The sequence below is a fragment of the Tachyglossus aculeatus genome, chromosome 1 (genome assembly GCF_015852505.1).
Source record: "Tachyglossus aculeatus isolate mTacAcu1 chromosome 1, mTacAcu1.pri, whole genome shotgun sequence".
Taxonomy (NCBI): domain Eukaryota; kingdom Metazoa; phylum Chordata; class Mammalia; order Monotremata; family Tachyglossidae; genus Tachyglossus; species Tachyglossus aculeatus.
This window is the reverse complement of record NC_052066.1, coordinates 3,253,202-3,265,511: the sequence shown is the minus strand read 5'-3', so window position 1 is coordinate 3,265,511 and position 12,310 is coordinate 3,253,202. Positions and strand designations below refer to the sequence as shown.

Sequence of the window (12,310 nt, the reverse complement as noted above, 5' to 3'; positions counted from 1 at the left end):
GGCCGTCCTTCCCGCGGTGTGAACTTTTCCCATGGTGGTCTTTTTCATCATCATCAATCGTATTTATTGAGCGCTTACTATGTGCAGAGCACTGTACTAAGCGCTTGGGAAGTACAAATTGGCAACATATAGAGACAGTCCCTCCCCAACAGTGGGCTCACAGTCACTATTTATTTCCTGCTATTTATTTCTGCTCCTTACAGAGGTTTATGCCCAAATCCAGAAAAACCAGCTCATCGAGGCCACACCTGGAATCCTGCACTTCGGAGGGTACCAAGTCCACAAACACCACCAGCAGACTCTGGTAAGATGGAAGCCAGGCAGTTGGTCATTTATTCATTCATTCGGTCATATTTATTGAGCGCCTACTGTGTGCAGAGCACTGGACTGAGCGCTTGGGAAGTTCAAGTTGGCAACATATAGAGGGGGTCCCTACCCAACGGCGGGCTCACGGTCTAGAAGGGGGAGACAGACACCAGAACCAAACATTAATTAACAAAACATTAGAGAAGCAGCGTGGCTCAGTGGAAAGAGCCCAGGCTTTGGAGTCAGAGGTCGTGGGTTCAAATCCCGGCTCTGCCAACTGTCAGCTGCGTGACTTTGGGCAAGTCACTTCACTTCTCTGGGCCTCAGTTCCCTCATCTGGAAAATGGGGATGAAGACTGTGAGCCCCCCGTGGGACAACCTGATCACCTTGGAACCCACAGCGCTTAGAACAGTGCTTTGCACATAGTAAGCGCTTAATAAATGCTATTATTATTATTATTATTATCATTAATCGAGCGCTTACTGTGTGCCGAGCACTGTACTGAGCGCTTGGGGGAGGACAATAGAATATAATCATCATCAATCGTATTTATTGAGCGCTTACTGTGTGCAGAGCACTGTACTAAGCGCAAAACACATCAACAAAAAAAAATAGATAGAATAGTAAATATGTACAAGTAAAATAGAGTAATAAATATATACAAACATATATACAGGTGCTTTGAGCAGGGGAAGGAGGTAAGGCAGGGGGGATTCATTCATTCATTCATTTTTTCAATCGTATTTATTGAGCGCTTACTGTGTGCAGAGCACTGAACTAAGCGCTTGGGAAGTCCAAGTTGGCAACAAATAGAGACGGTCCCTACCCAACAGCGGGCTCACAGTCTAGAAGGGGGAAGACAGACAACAAAACGAAACTTATTAACAAAATAAAATAGAATAGTAAACATGTACAAGTAAAATAGAGTAATAAATATATACAAACATATATAGAGGTGCTTTGGGGAGGGGAAGGAGGTAAGGCAGGGGGGATTCATTCATTCATTCATTCATTCAATCGTATTTATTGAGCGCTTACTGTGTGCAGAGTACTGTACTAAGCGCTTGGGAAGTCCAAGTTGGCAATATACAGAGACGGTCCCTACCCAACAACGGGCTCACAGTCTAGACAGGGGAGACACACAACAAAACAAAACATGTAGATGGGTGTCAAAGTCGTCAGAACAAATAGACTTAAAGCTAGATGCCCATCATTAACAAAATAAATAGAATAGGAAATATGGACAAGTAAAATAAATAGAGTAATAAATAATAATAAGTAATAAATCTGTACATATATATAGAGAAGCAGCGTGGCTCAGTGGAAAAACCACGGGCTTTGGAGTCAGAGGTCATGGCTTCAAATCCCGGCTCCACCACTTGTCAACTGTGTGACTTTGGGCAGGCCGCTTAACTTCTCTGGGCCTCAGTTCCCTCATCTGTAAAATGGGGATGAAGACTGTGAGCCCCACGTGGGACAACCTGATCACCTTGTAAATTCCCCAGCGCTTAGAACAGTGCTCTGCACATAGTAAGCGCTTAATAAATGCCATTATTATTATTATATACAAGTGCTGTGGGGAGGGGAAAGAGGTAGGGTTGGGAGGATGGGGAAGGGGAGAGGAAAAAGGGGACTCAGTCTGGGATAAGGGGGCTCAGTTTGGGATCCTCTTCTGTTTTCCGTCTACATCCACTCCCTCGGAGAACTCACTCCTTTCCATCTCTCTGCAAATTCCCAAATCTCCCTCTCCAGCGCTGCTTTCCCTCCCGCTTTGCAATCTCGCATTTTGTGGACGTCCCACCGACACCTCAGACTTAATACGTCCAGAACAGAGCTCCTCATCTTCCCACCCAAACCCTGTTCTCCCCCTGACTGTCCCACCCCTGTAGACACCACCACCATCCCCCCCCGACTCACAGGCCCGTGACCTTGGCATCATCCTCGACTCATCTTTCTCATTCCACCCACCCGCATTTTCAAACTGTCACCAAATCTGGTCAGTTTGACCTTCACAGACTCTCTAATAATAATAATGGCGTTTATTAAGCGCTTACTATGTGCAAAGCACTGTTCTAAGCGCTGGGGAGGTTACAAGGTGATCGGGTTGTCCCACGGGGGGCTCACAGTCTTCATCCCCATTTTCCAGAGGAGGTAACTGAGGCCCAGAGAAGTGAAGTGACTTGCCCAAAGTCACCCAGCTGACAATTGGCGGAGCCGGGATTTGAACCCATGACCTCGGACTCCAAAGCCCGGGCTCCTTCCACTGAGCCACGCTGCTTCTCTAATCCCTCTCTCCATCTGAACTGCTACTACTCTGATCCGTCAATCTGTCAGTCGATTAACGGCTTTTATTCAGCACTTACTGTGTGCTGAACAATGTGCTAAACACTTTGGAGTACAAAGCAGCATGGCTCAGTGGAAAGAGCCCAGGCTTTGGAGTCAGAGGTAATGGGTTCAAATCCCGGCTCCGCCAATTGTCAGCTGGGTGACTTTGGGCAAGTCACTTCACTTCTCTGGGCCTCAGTTCCCTCATCTGTAAAATGGGGATTAATGTGAGCCCTCCGTGGGACAACCTGATCACCTTGTAACCTCCCCAGTGCTTAGAACAGTGCTTGGCACATAGTAAGCACTTAACAAATAACATTATTATTATTATTATTATTATTATTATTATTATTATTATTTGGAGAGCACAAAGCAGCATGAGCACGGGCCTGGGATTCAGAAGGTCATGGGTTCTAATCCTGACCCCGCCACTTCTCTGCTGTGTGACCATGGGCAAGTCACTTCACTTCTCTGGGCCTCAGTTACCTCATCTGTATGATGAGGATTGAGACTGTGAGCTCCACGGGGAGCAGGGACTGTGTCATCATCATCATCATCATCATCAATCGTATTTATTGAGCGCTTACTGTGTGCAGAGCACTGTACTAAGCGCTTGGGAAGTCCAAGTTGGCAACATATAGAGACAGTCCCTACCCAACAGTGGGGTGTCCAATCTGATTTGCTTGTATCCACCCCAGCGCTTAGTACAGTGAAGCAGCGTATGAGAAGCAGTGTGGCTCAGTGGAAAGAGCCCGGGTTTTGGAGTCAGAGGTCAAGGGTTCAAATCCTGGTTCCGCCAATTGTCAGCTGTGTGACTTTGGGCAAGTCACTTCACTTCTCTGGGCCTCAGTTACCTCATCTCTAAACTGGGGATGAAGACTGTGAGCCCCCCGTGGGACAACCTGATCACCTTGTAACCTCCCCAGCGCTTAGAACAGTGCTTTGCACATAGTAAGTGCTTAACAAATGCCATTATTATTATTATTGTTATTATTATTATTATGATGGCATTTATTAAGCACTTACTATGTGCAAAGCACTGTTCTAAGCGCAGGGGAGGTTATTGGGTAGGGACTGTTTCTATATGTTGCCAATTTGTACTTCCCAAGCGCTTAGTACAGTGCTCTGCACATAGTAAGTGCTCAATAAATACGATTGATGATGATGATGTTACAAGGCAATCAGGTTGTCCCTCATGGGACTCACAGTCTTAATCCCCATTTTCCAGATGAGGTAACTGAGGCCCAGAGAAGTTAAGTGACTCGCCCAAAGTCACACAGCTGACAATTGGCAGAGCAGGGATTTGAACCCGTGACCTCTGACTCCAAAGCCCAGGCTCTTTTCCACTGAGCCACATTATTACAGTGCCTGGCACGTAGTAAGCGCTTAAGAAATACCACCGTCATTATTATTACAACATAACAGAGTTGGTGGACACATTCCCTAACCATAATTATCTTAAGTTTAGAAGGGGAGACATGTTAATATAAATTAATATCAATTAATAAGTTATAGATATGTACGTAATCAATCAGTCAATCATGTTCATTGAGCGCTTACTGTTTCCAGAGCACTGAACTAAACGCTTGGGATAAGCAGCGTGGCTTAGTGGCAGGAGCCCGGCCTTGGGAGTCAGAGGACGTGGGTTCTAATCCCGACTCCACTTATCTGCTACGTGACCTTGGGCAAGCCACTCCAATCAATCAATCAATCAATCGTATTTATTGAGCGCTTACTGTGTGCAGAGCGCTGTACTAAGCGCTTGGGAAGTACAAAAGTACACTCCACTTCTCTGTGCCTCAGTTACCTCATCTGCAAAATGAGGATGAAGAATATGAGCCCCGTACGGGACAACACGATGACCTTGTATCTAACCCAGCGCTTAGAACAGTGCTCGGCATATAGTAAGCGCTTAACAAATGCCATTATTAGACTGTGAGCCCACTGTTGGGTAGGGACCGTCTCTATATGTTGCCAACTTGGACTTCCCAAGCGCTTAGTACAGTGCTCTGCACACAGTAAGCGCTCAATAAATATGATTGAATGAATGAATGAATATTATTGTCATTATTACAATACAATAGAGTTGGCAGATACGTTCCCTGCCCTCAAGGAGATTACAGTGCAGAGGAGGAGATGGATGTGTTAGTATAAATAAATAAATTGGGAATATTCATTCATTCTTTCATTCATTCAATCGTCAGTCAGTTGCATTTATTGAGCGCTTACTGTGTGCAGAGCACTGGACGAGTACAATAGAACAGTAAAACAGACGCATTCCCTTCCCACAAGAGCTGTTGGGTAGGGACTGTCTCTATATGTTGCCAACTTGTACTTCCCAAGTGCTTAGTACAGTGCTCTGCACACAGTAAGCGCTCAATAAATACAATTGAATGAATGAATGACAGTCTAGAGCCGAGCTTATGGGAGTAATAATAATAATAATAATAATAATAATAATAATAATACTAATGATAATAATAATGGCATTTATTAAGCGCTTACTATGTGCAAAGCATGGCTCACCTCCTCCAGGAGGCCTTCCCAGACTGAGCCCCCTCCTTCCTCTCCCCCTCATCCCCCTCTCCATCCCCCCCATCTTACCTCCTTCCCTTCCCCACAGCACCTGTATAGATGTCTATATGTTTGTACATATTTATTACTCTATTTATTTATTTTACTTGTACATATCTTTTCTGTATATATGTCTATATGTTTGTACATATTTATTACTCTATTTATTTATTTTACTTGTACATATCTATTCTATTTATTTTATTTTGTTAGTATGTTTGGTTTTGTTCTCTGTCTCCCCCTTTTAGACTGCGAGCCCACCGTTGGGTAGGGACCGTCTCTATATGTCACCAACTTGGACTTCCCAAGCGCTTAGTCCAGTGCTCTGCACACCGTAAGCGCTCAATAAATACGATTGATGATGATGATGATGATGTGAGCCCACTGTTGGGTAGGGACTGTCTCTATATGTCACCAACTTGGACTTCCCAAGCGCTTAGTCCAGTGCTCTGCACACAGTAAGCGCTCAATAAATACGATTGATGATGATGACGATGATGTGAGCCCACTGTTGGGTAGGGACCGTCTCTACATGTTGCCAACTTGTACTTCCCAAGCGCTTAGTCCAGTGCTCTGCACACCGTAAGCGCTCAATAAATACGATTGATTGATTGATTGGGGAGGTTACAAGGTGATCAGGTTGTCCCACGGGGGGCTCACAGTCTTCATCCCCATTTTATAGATGAGGTAACTGAGGCCCAGAGATTGTCCAAAGCCACACAGCTGACGAGTGGAGGGGCAGGGGTTTGAACCCGTGACCTCTAACTCCAAAGCCCATGCTCTTTGGACGCAGAAGGGAATGGGGGAAGAGGCAGATCCCGGTTCCCGGGAAAGGAAATCATCCTCCTGATTTTCTCCTCGCTCCGGGTCGACCAGGAGCCTGGCCGCCATCCAGGCGGCATCAGAGCCAGACGTCGCTGGTGTCGATTCCAGAACCAGAGGATGCTTCCTTGGATCGGCCCCGGGGCCAATTACAATTCCACGGGCTCCTGGAATTGAATGAATGAATGAATGAATAGTAAGCGCTTAGTAAATGCCATTAGAGAAGCAGCGTGGCTCAGTGGAAAGAGCCCGGGCTTTGGAGTCAGGGGTCATGGGTTCAAATCCCGGCTCCACCACTCGTCAGCTGTGTGACTTCGGGCAAGTCACTTAACTTCTCTGGGCCTCAGTTACCTCATCTGTAAAATGGGGATTAAGACTGTGAGCCCCACATGGGACAAGCTGATCACCTTGTAAATTCCCCAGCGCTTAGAACAGTGCTCTGCACATAGTAAGCACTTAATAAATGCCATTATTATTATTATTATTATTATTAAAAAAGAAAAAAAAGTTCCTGAGCCTGGGCCCGGGAGTTAGAGGAGCTGGGTTCAACTCATGGCTCTGCCAGTTGCCTGCTGTGTGACCTTGGGTAACTCACTTAACTTCTCGGTTCTCCTACTTGAACTGTGAAGCCCACCAGGGACGGGAACTGTGTCTGAACTATAATTCACTATATACTGAACTATAATTCACTATATACTGAACTATAATTCACTATATACTGAACTATAATTCACTTGTATCTACCCCATCATCATCATCATCAATCGTATTTATTGAGCGCTTACTATGTGCAGAGCACTGTACTAAGCGCTTGGGAAGTACAAATTGGCAACATAGAGAGACAGTCCCTACCCAACAGTGGGCTCACAGTCTAAAAGGGGGAGACAGAGAACAAAACCAAAACCCCAGTGCTTAGAACAGTGTTGAACACACATGTTACCAACTTGGACTTCCCAAGCGCTTAGTACAGTGCTCTGCACACAGTAAGCGCTCAATAAATACGATTGATTGATTGATTGATTGATTGGAATCTCGTTCTCCTTAAAATGCACCCCACGTGGAGCCGTCACATTGGCTTCACGGTCAGGTAGCGCTCGGATTATAATAATAATAATAGTTTGGTATTTGTTAAGCGCTTACTATGTGCAAAGCACTGTTCTAAGCGCTGGGGAGGATACAAGGTGATCAGGTTGTCCCCCGTGGGGCTCACTGTCTTCATCCCCATTTTACAGATGAGGTAACTGAGGCCCAGAGAAGTGAAGCGACTTGCCCCAAGTCACACAGCTGACAATGGGCAAGGGTGGGATTTGAACCCATGACCTCTGACTCCAAAGCCCGGGCTCTTTTCCACTGAGCCACACTGCTTCTCTTCCTTCGGTCATACATTCAGTCCGGTTTATTGAGCGCTTACTGTGTGCTGAGCACTATACTAAGTGCTTGGGAAGGAACCAAACAACACTAGACAGATGCATTCATACAGTAGAGAAGCAGTGTGGCTCAGTGGAAAAGAGCCCGGGCTTTGGAGTCAGAGGTCATGGGTTCAAATCCTGGCTCCGCCAATTGTCAGCTGTGTGACTTTGGGCAAGTCACTTCACTTCTCTGGGCCTCAGTTCCTTCATCTGTAAAATGAGGATTAAGACTGTGAGTCCCCCCATGGGACAACCTGATCACCTTGTAGCCTCCCCAGCGCTTAGAACAGTGCTTTGCACATAGTAAGCGCTTAACAAATACCATCATTATTATTATTGTGATTATTATTCTCTGGGCCTCAGTTGCCTCATCTGTAAAATGAGGATGAAGACTGTGAGCCCCCCATGGGACAAACTCATCACCTTGTTGCCTCCCCAGTGCTTAGAACAGTGCTTTGCACATAGTAAGCGCTTAATACATGCCATTATTATTATTATTATTATTATTATTACTATTATTATTAATGGCTAAAATAGGGCCCAAGAGTCAGAATCAATCAATCAATCAATCGTATTTATGGAGCGCTTACTGTGTGCAGGACACTGTACTGAGCGCTTGGGAAGTCCAAGTTGGCAACGTATAGAGTCAGAATCAATCAATCAATCAATCGTATTTATGGAGCGCTTTATGGAGCAGCATGGCCTAGTGGAAAGAGCCCGGGCTTTGGAGTCAGAGGTCATGGGTTCGAATCCCAGCTCCACCACATGTCTGCTGTGTGACCTTGGGCAAGTCATTTCGCTTCTCAGAGCCTCAGTTCCCTCACCTGTAAAATGGGGATGGAGACTGTGAGCCCCCCATGGGACAACCTGATCACCTTGTATCCCCCCAGCGCTTAGAACAGTGCTTTGCACAGAGTAAGCGCTTAACAAATGCCATCATTATTATTAATCAATCAATCAATCAATCGTACTTACGGAGCGCTTACTGTGTGCAGAGCACTGGACTAAGCGCTTGGGAAGTCCAAGTTGGCCGCATCATCATCATCATCATCATCATCATCAATCGTATTTATTGAGTGCTTACTATGTGCAGAGCACTGTACTAAGCGCTTGGGAAGTCCAAATTGGCAACATACAGAGACAGTCCCTACCCAACAGTGGGCTCACAGTCTAAAAGGGGGAGACAGAGAACGAAACCAAACATACTAACAAAATAAAATAAATAGAATAGACATGTACAAATAAAATAGAGTAATAAATATGTACAAACATATATACATATATACAGGTGAAGGTCACATATAGAGAAGGTCCCTACCCACCAGCGGGCTCGCAGTCTAGAAGGACCTGGGTTCTAATTCCGGCTCCGCTACTCGTCGGCTGCGTGACCTTGAGCAAGTCACCTGCTCCGTGCCTCAGTTATCTCGTCTAAGAAAATGAGGATTGGGAATGTGAGCCCCGCGTGGGATATGGACAGTGTCCAACCTGATTAGCTCGTATCGACCTCGGTGCTTAGTACAGTGCCCGGCTCACAGCCAGAAAGAAAAAATAGCGCGACAATCATCGTAATGGAATTTCCTGAGATAGCGGCGTGATCTAATGGAAAGCAGAAGAAGCAGCGTGGCGCAGTGGAAAGAGCCCGGGCTTTGGAGTCAGAGGTCATGGGTTCAAATCCTGGCTCTGCCACTTGTCAGCTATGGGACTCTGGGCAAGTCACTTCACTTCCCCGGGCCTCAGTTCCCTCATCTGTGAAATGGGGATTAAGACTGTGACCCCCCGTGGGACAACCTGATCAATCAATCAATCGTATTTATTGAGCGCTTACTGTGTGGACTAAGCGCTTGGGAAGTCCAAGTTGGCAACGTATAGAGACGGTCCCTACCCAACAGTGGGCTCGCAGTCTAGAAGGGGGAGACGGAGAACAAAACAAAACGTATTAATAAAATAAAATAAATAGAATAGATAAGTAAAATACAGTCTAGAAGGGGGAGACGGAGAACAAAACAAGGCATATTAATAAAATAAAATAAATAGAAGAGACGGTCCCTACCCAACAGTGGGCTCGCAGTCTAGAAGGGGGAGGCGGAGAACAAAACAAAACATATTAATAAAATGAAATAAATAGAATGGATAAGTAAAATACAGTCTAGAAGGGGGAGACGGAGAACAAAACAAGACATATTAATAAAATAAAATAAATAGAAGAGACTGTCCCTACACAATAGTGGGCTCACAGTCTAGAAGGGGGAGGCGGAGAACAAAACAAAACATATTAATAAGATGAAATAAATAGAATAGATAAGTAAAATACAGTCTAGAAGGGGGAGACGGAGAACAAAACGAGACATATTAATAAAATAAAATAAATAGAAGAGACTGTCCCTACACAACAGTGGGCTCACAGTCTAGAAGGGGGAGGCGGAGAACAAAACAAAACATATTAATAAGATGAAATAAATAGAATAGATAAGTAAAATACAGTCTAGAAGGGGGAGACGGAGAACAAACCAAGGCATATTAATAAAATAAAATAAATAGAAGAGATGGTCCCTACCCAACAGTGGGCTCGCAGTCTAGAAGGGGGAGACGGAGAACAAAACAAAACATATTAATAAAATGAAATAAATAGAATGGATAAGTAAAATACAGTCTAGAAGGGGGAGACGGAGAACAAAACAAAACATATTAATAAAATAAAATAAATAGAATAGATAAGTACAATACAGTCTAGAAGGGGGAGATGGAGTACAAAACAAAACATATTAATAAAATAAAATAAATAGAATGGATAAGTAAAATAAATAAATAGAGTAATAAATACATACAAACATATATCCTTGTAACCCCCACAGTGCTTAGAACAGAGAAGCAGCATGGCTCAGTGGAAAGAACACGGGCTTACGAGTCAGAGGTCATGGGTTCGAATCCCGGCTCCGCCACATGTCCGCTGTGTGACCTTAGGCAAGTCACTTAACTTCTCTGAGCCTCAGTTACCTCATCTGTAAAATGGGGATGAAGAACTGTGAGCCCCCCGTGGGACAACCTGATCACCTTGTATCCCCCCAGCGCTTAGAACAGTGCTTTGCACATAGTAAGCGCTTAACAAATGCCATCATTATTATTATTATTAAAACAGTGCTTTATAGACTGTGAGCCCGCTGTTGGGTAGGGGCCTTCTCTATATGTTGCCGACTTGGACTTCCCAAGCGCTTAGTCCAGTGCTCTGCACACAGTAAGCGCTCAATAAATACTACTGAATGAATGAATGAATAGTAAGCGCTTAGTAAATGCCATTAAAAAAAAAAAAAAGATCCTGAGCCTGGACCCGGCAGTTAGAGGAGCTGGGTTCAACTCCCGGCTCTGCCGGTTGCCTGCTGTGTGACCTTGGATAACTCACTTAACTTCTCGGTTCTCCTACTTGAACTGTGAAGCCCACCAGGGACAGGAACTGTGTCTGAACTATAATTCAGTATATACTGAACTATAATTCACTATATACTGAACTATAATTCACTATATACTGAACTATAATTCACTATATACTGAACTATAATTCACTCGTATCTACCCCAGTGCTTAGAACGGTGTTGAACACACATGTTACCAACTTGTACTTCCCAAGCGCTTAGTACAGTGCTCTGCACACAGTAAGCGCTCAATAAATACAATTGATTGATTGATTGATTGATTCTCGGTGCCTCAGTTGTTGTTTTCTCCCTCCTATGTAGACTGTGAGCCCCATGCGGGACAGAGACTTAACAAATTTGTATCTTTCATTCATTCATTCAGAGCCCATGACCTCTGACCCCCAAGCCATGCTGCTTCCCTTTGCTCATTCATTCATTCAATCACGGCGTGGCTCAGTGGACAGAGCTCGGGCTTTGGAGGCAGAGGGCGTGGGTTCGAATCCCGGCTCCGCCACATGTCTGCTGTGTGACTTTGGGCAAGTCACTTCACTTCTCGGAGCCTCAGCTACCTCATCTGTAAAATGGGGATGATGACTGTGCGCCCCACGCGGGACAACCTGATCACCTTGTATCCCCCCAGCGCTTAGAACAGTGCTTTGCAAATAGTAAGGGCTTAACAAATGCCATCATTATTATTATTATATTTATTGAGCGCTTACTGTATGCAGAGCACTGTACTAAGCGCTTGGGAAGTCCAAGTTGGCAACGTATAGAGACAGTCCCTACCCAACAGTGGGCTCACAGTCTAGAAGAGGGAGAACCGGACCGATATAACATGTCCATATCTGTCACTTATTTCAGCGTGGCTCAGTGGAAATAGCCCGGGCTTCGGAGTCAGAGGTCATGGGTTCAAATTCCGGCTCCGCCACTTGTCAGCTGTGTGACTTTGGGCAAGTCACTTCACTTCTCTGGGCCTCAGTTACCTCATCTGTAAAATGGGGATTAGGATTGTGAGCTCCTCGTGGGACAACCTGATCACCTTGTAAACTCCCCAGAGCTTAGAAGTGCTTTACACATAGTAAGCGCTTAATAAATACCATTATTATTATTATTATTATTATTTATTTATATTCATGTCTCTCTCCTCTAATAATAATAATATGATTGAATGAATGAATAAATAATAATAATGATGGCATTTATTAAGTGCTTACTATGTGCACAGTTCTAAGCGCTGGGGAGGCTACAAGGTGATCGGGTTGTCCCACAGGGGGCTCACAGTCTTCATCCCCATTTTACAGATGAGGGAACTGAGGCCCAGAGAAGTGAAGTGACTTGCCCAAGGTCACACAGCTGACAATTGTCGGAGTTGGGATTTGAACGCACGACCTCTGACTCCAAAGCCCGGGCTCTTTCCACTGAGCCACGCTGCTTCTCTGTAGACTGTAGACTCTCTAGACTGCAAG

The 12,310-nt window shown here is 44.9% G+C and overlaps 1 protein-coding gene across 1 annotated transcript in view; it reads left to right on the top strand.

Annotated features, from left to right (window-relative positions):
* Positions 1-12,310, top strand: part of CFAP221 (cilia and flagella associated protein 221) — a 164,435-nt gene that overhangs the window by 11,470 nt on the left and 140,655 nt on the right. The window contains 1 exon segment of the mRNA XM_038747004.1: positions 204-304. Coding sequence (XP_038602932.1) covers positions 204-304 — 101 coding nt within the window.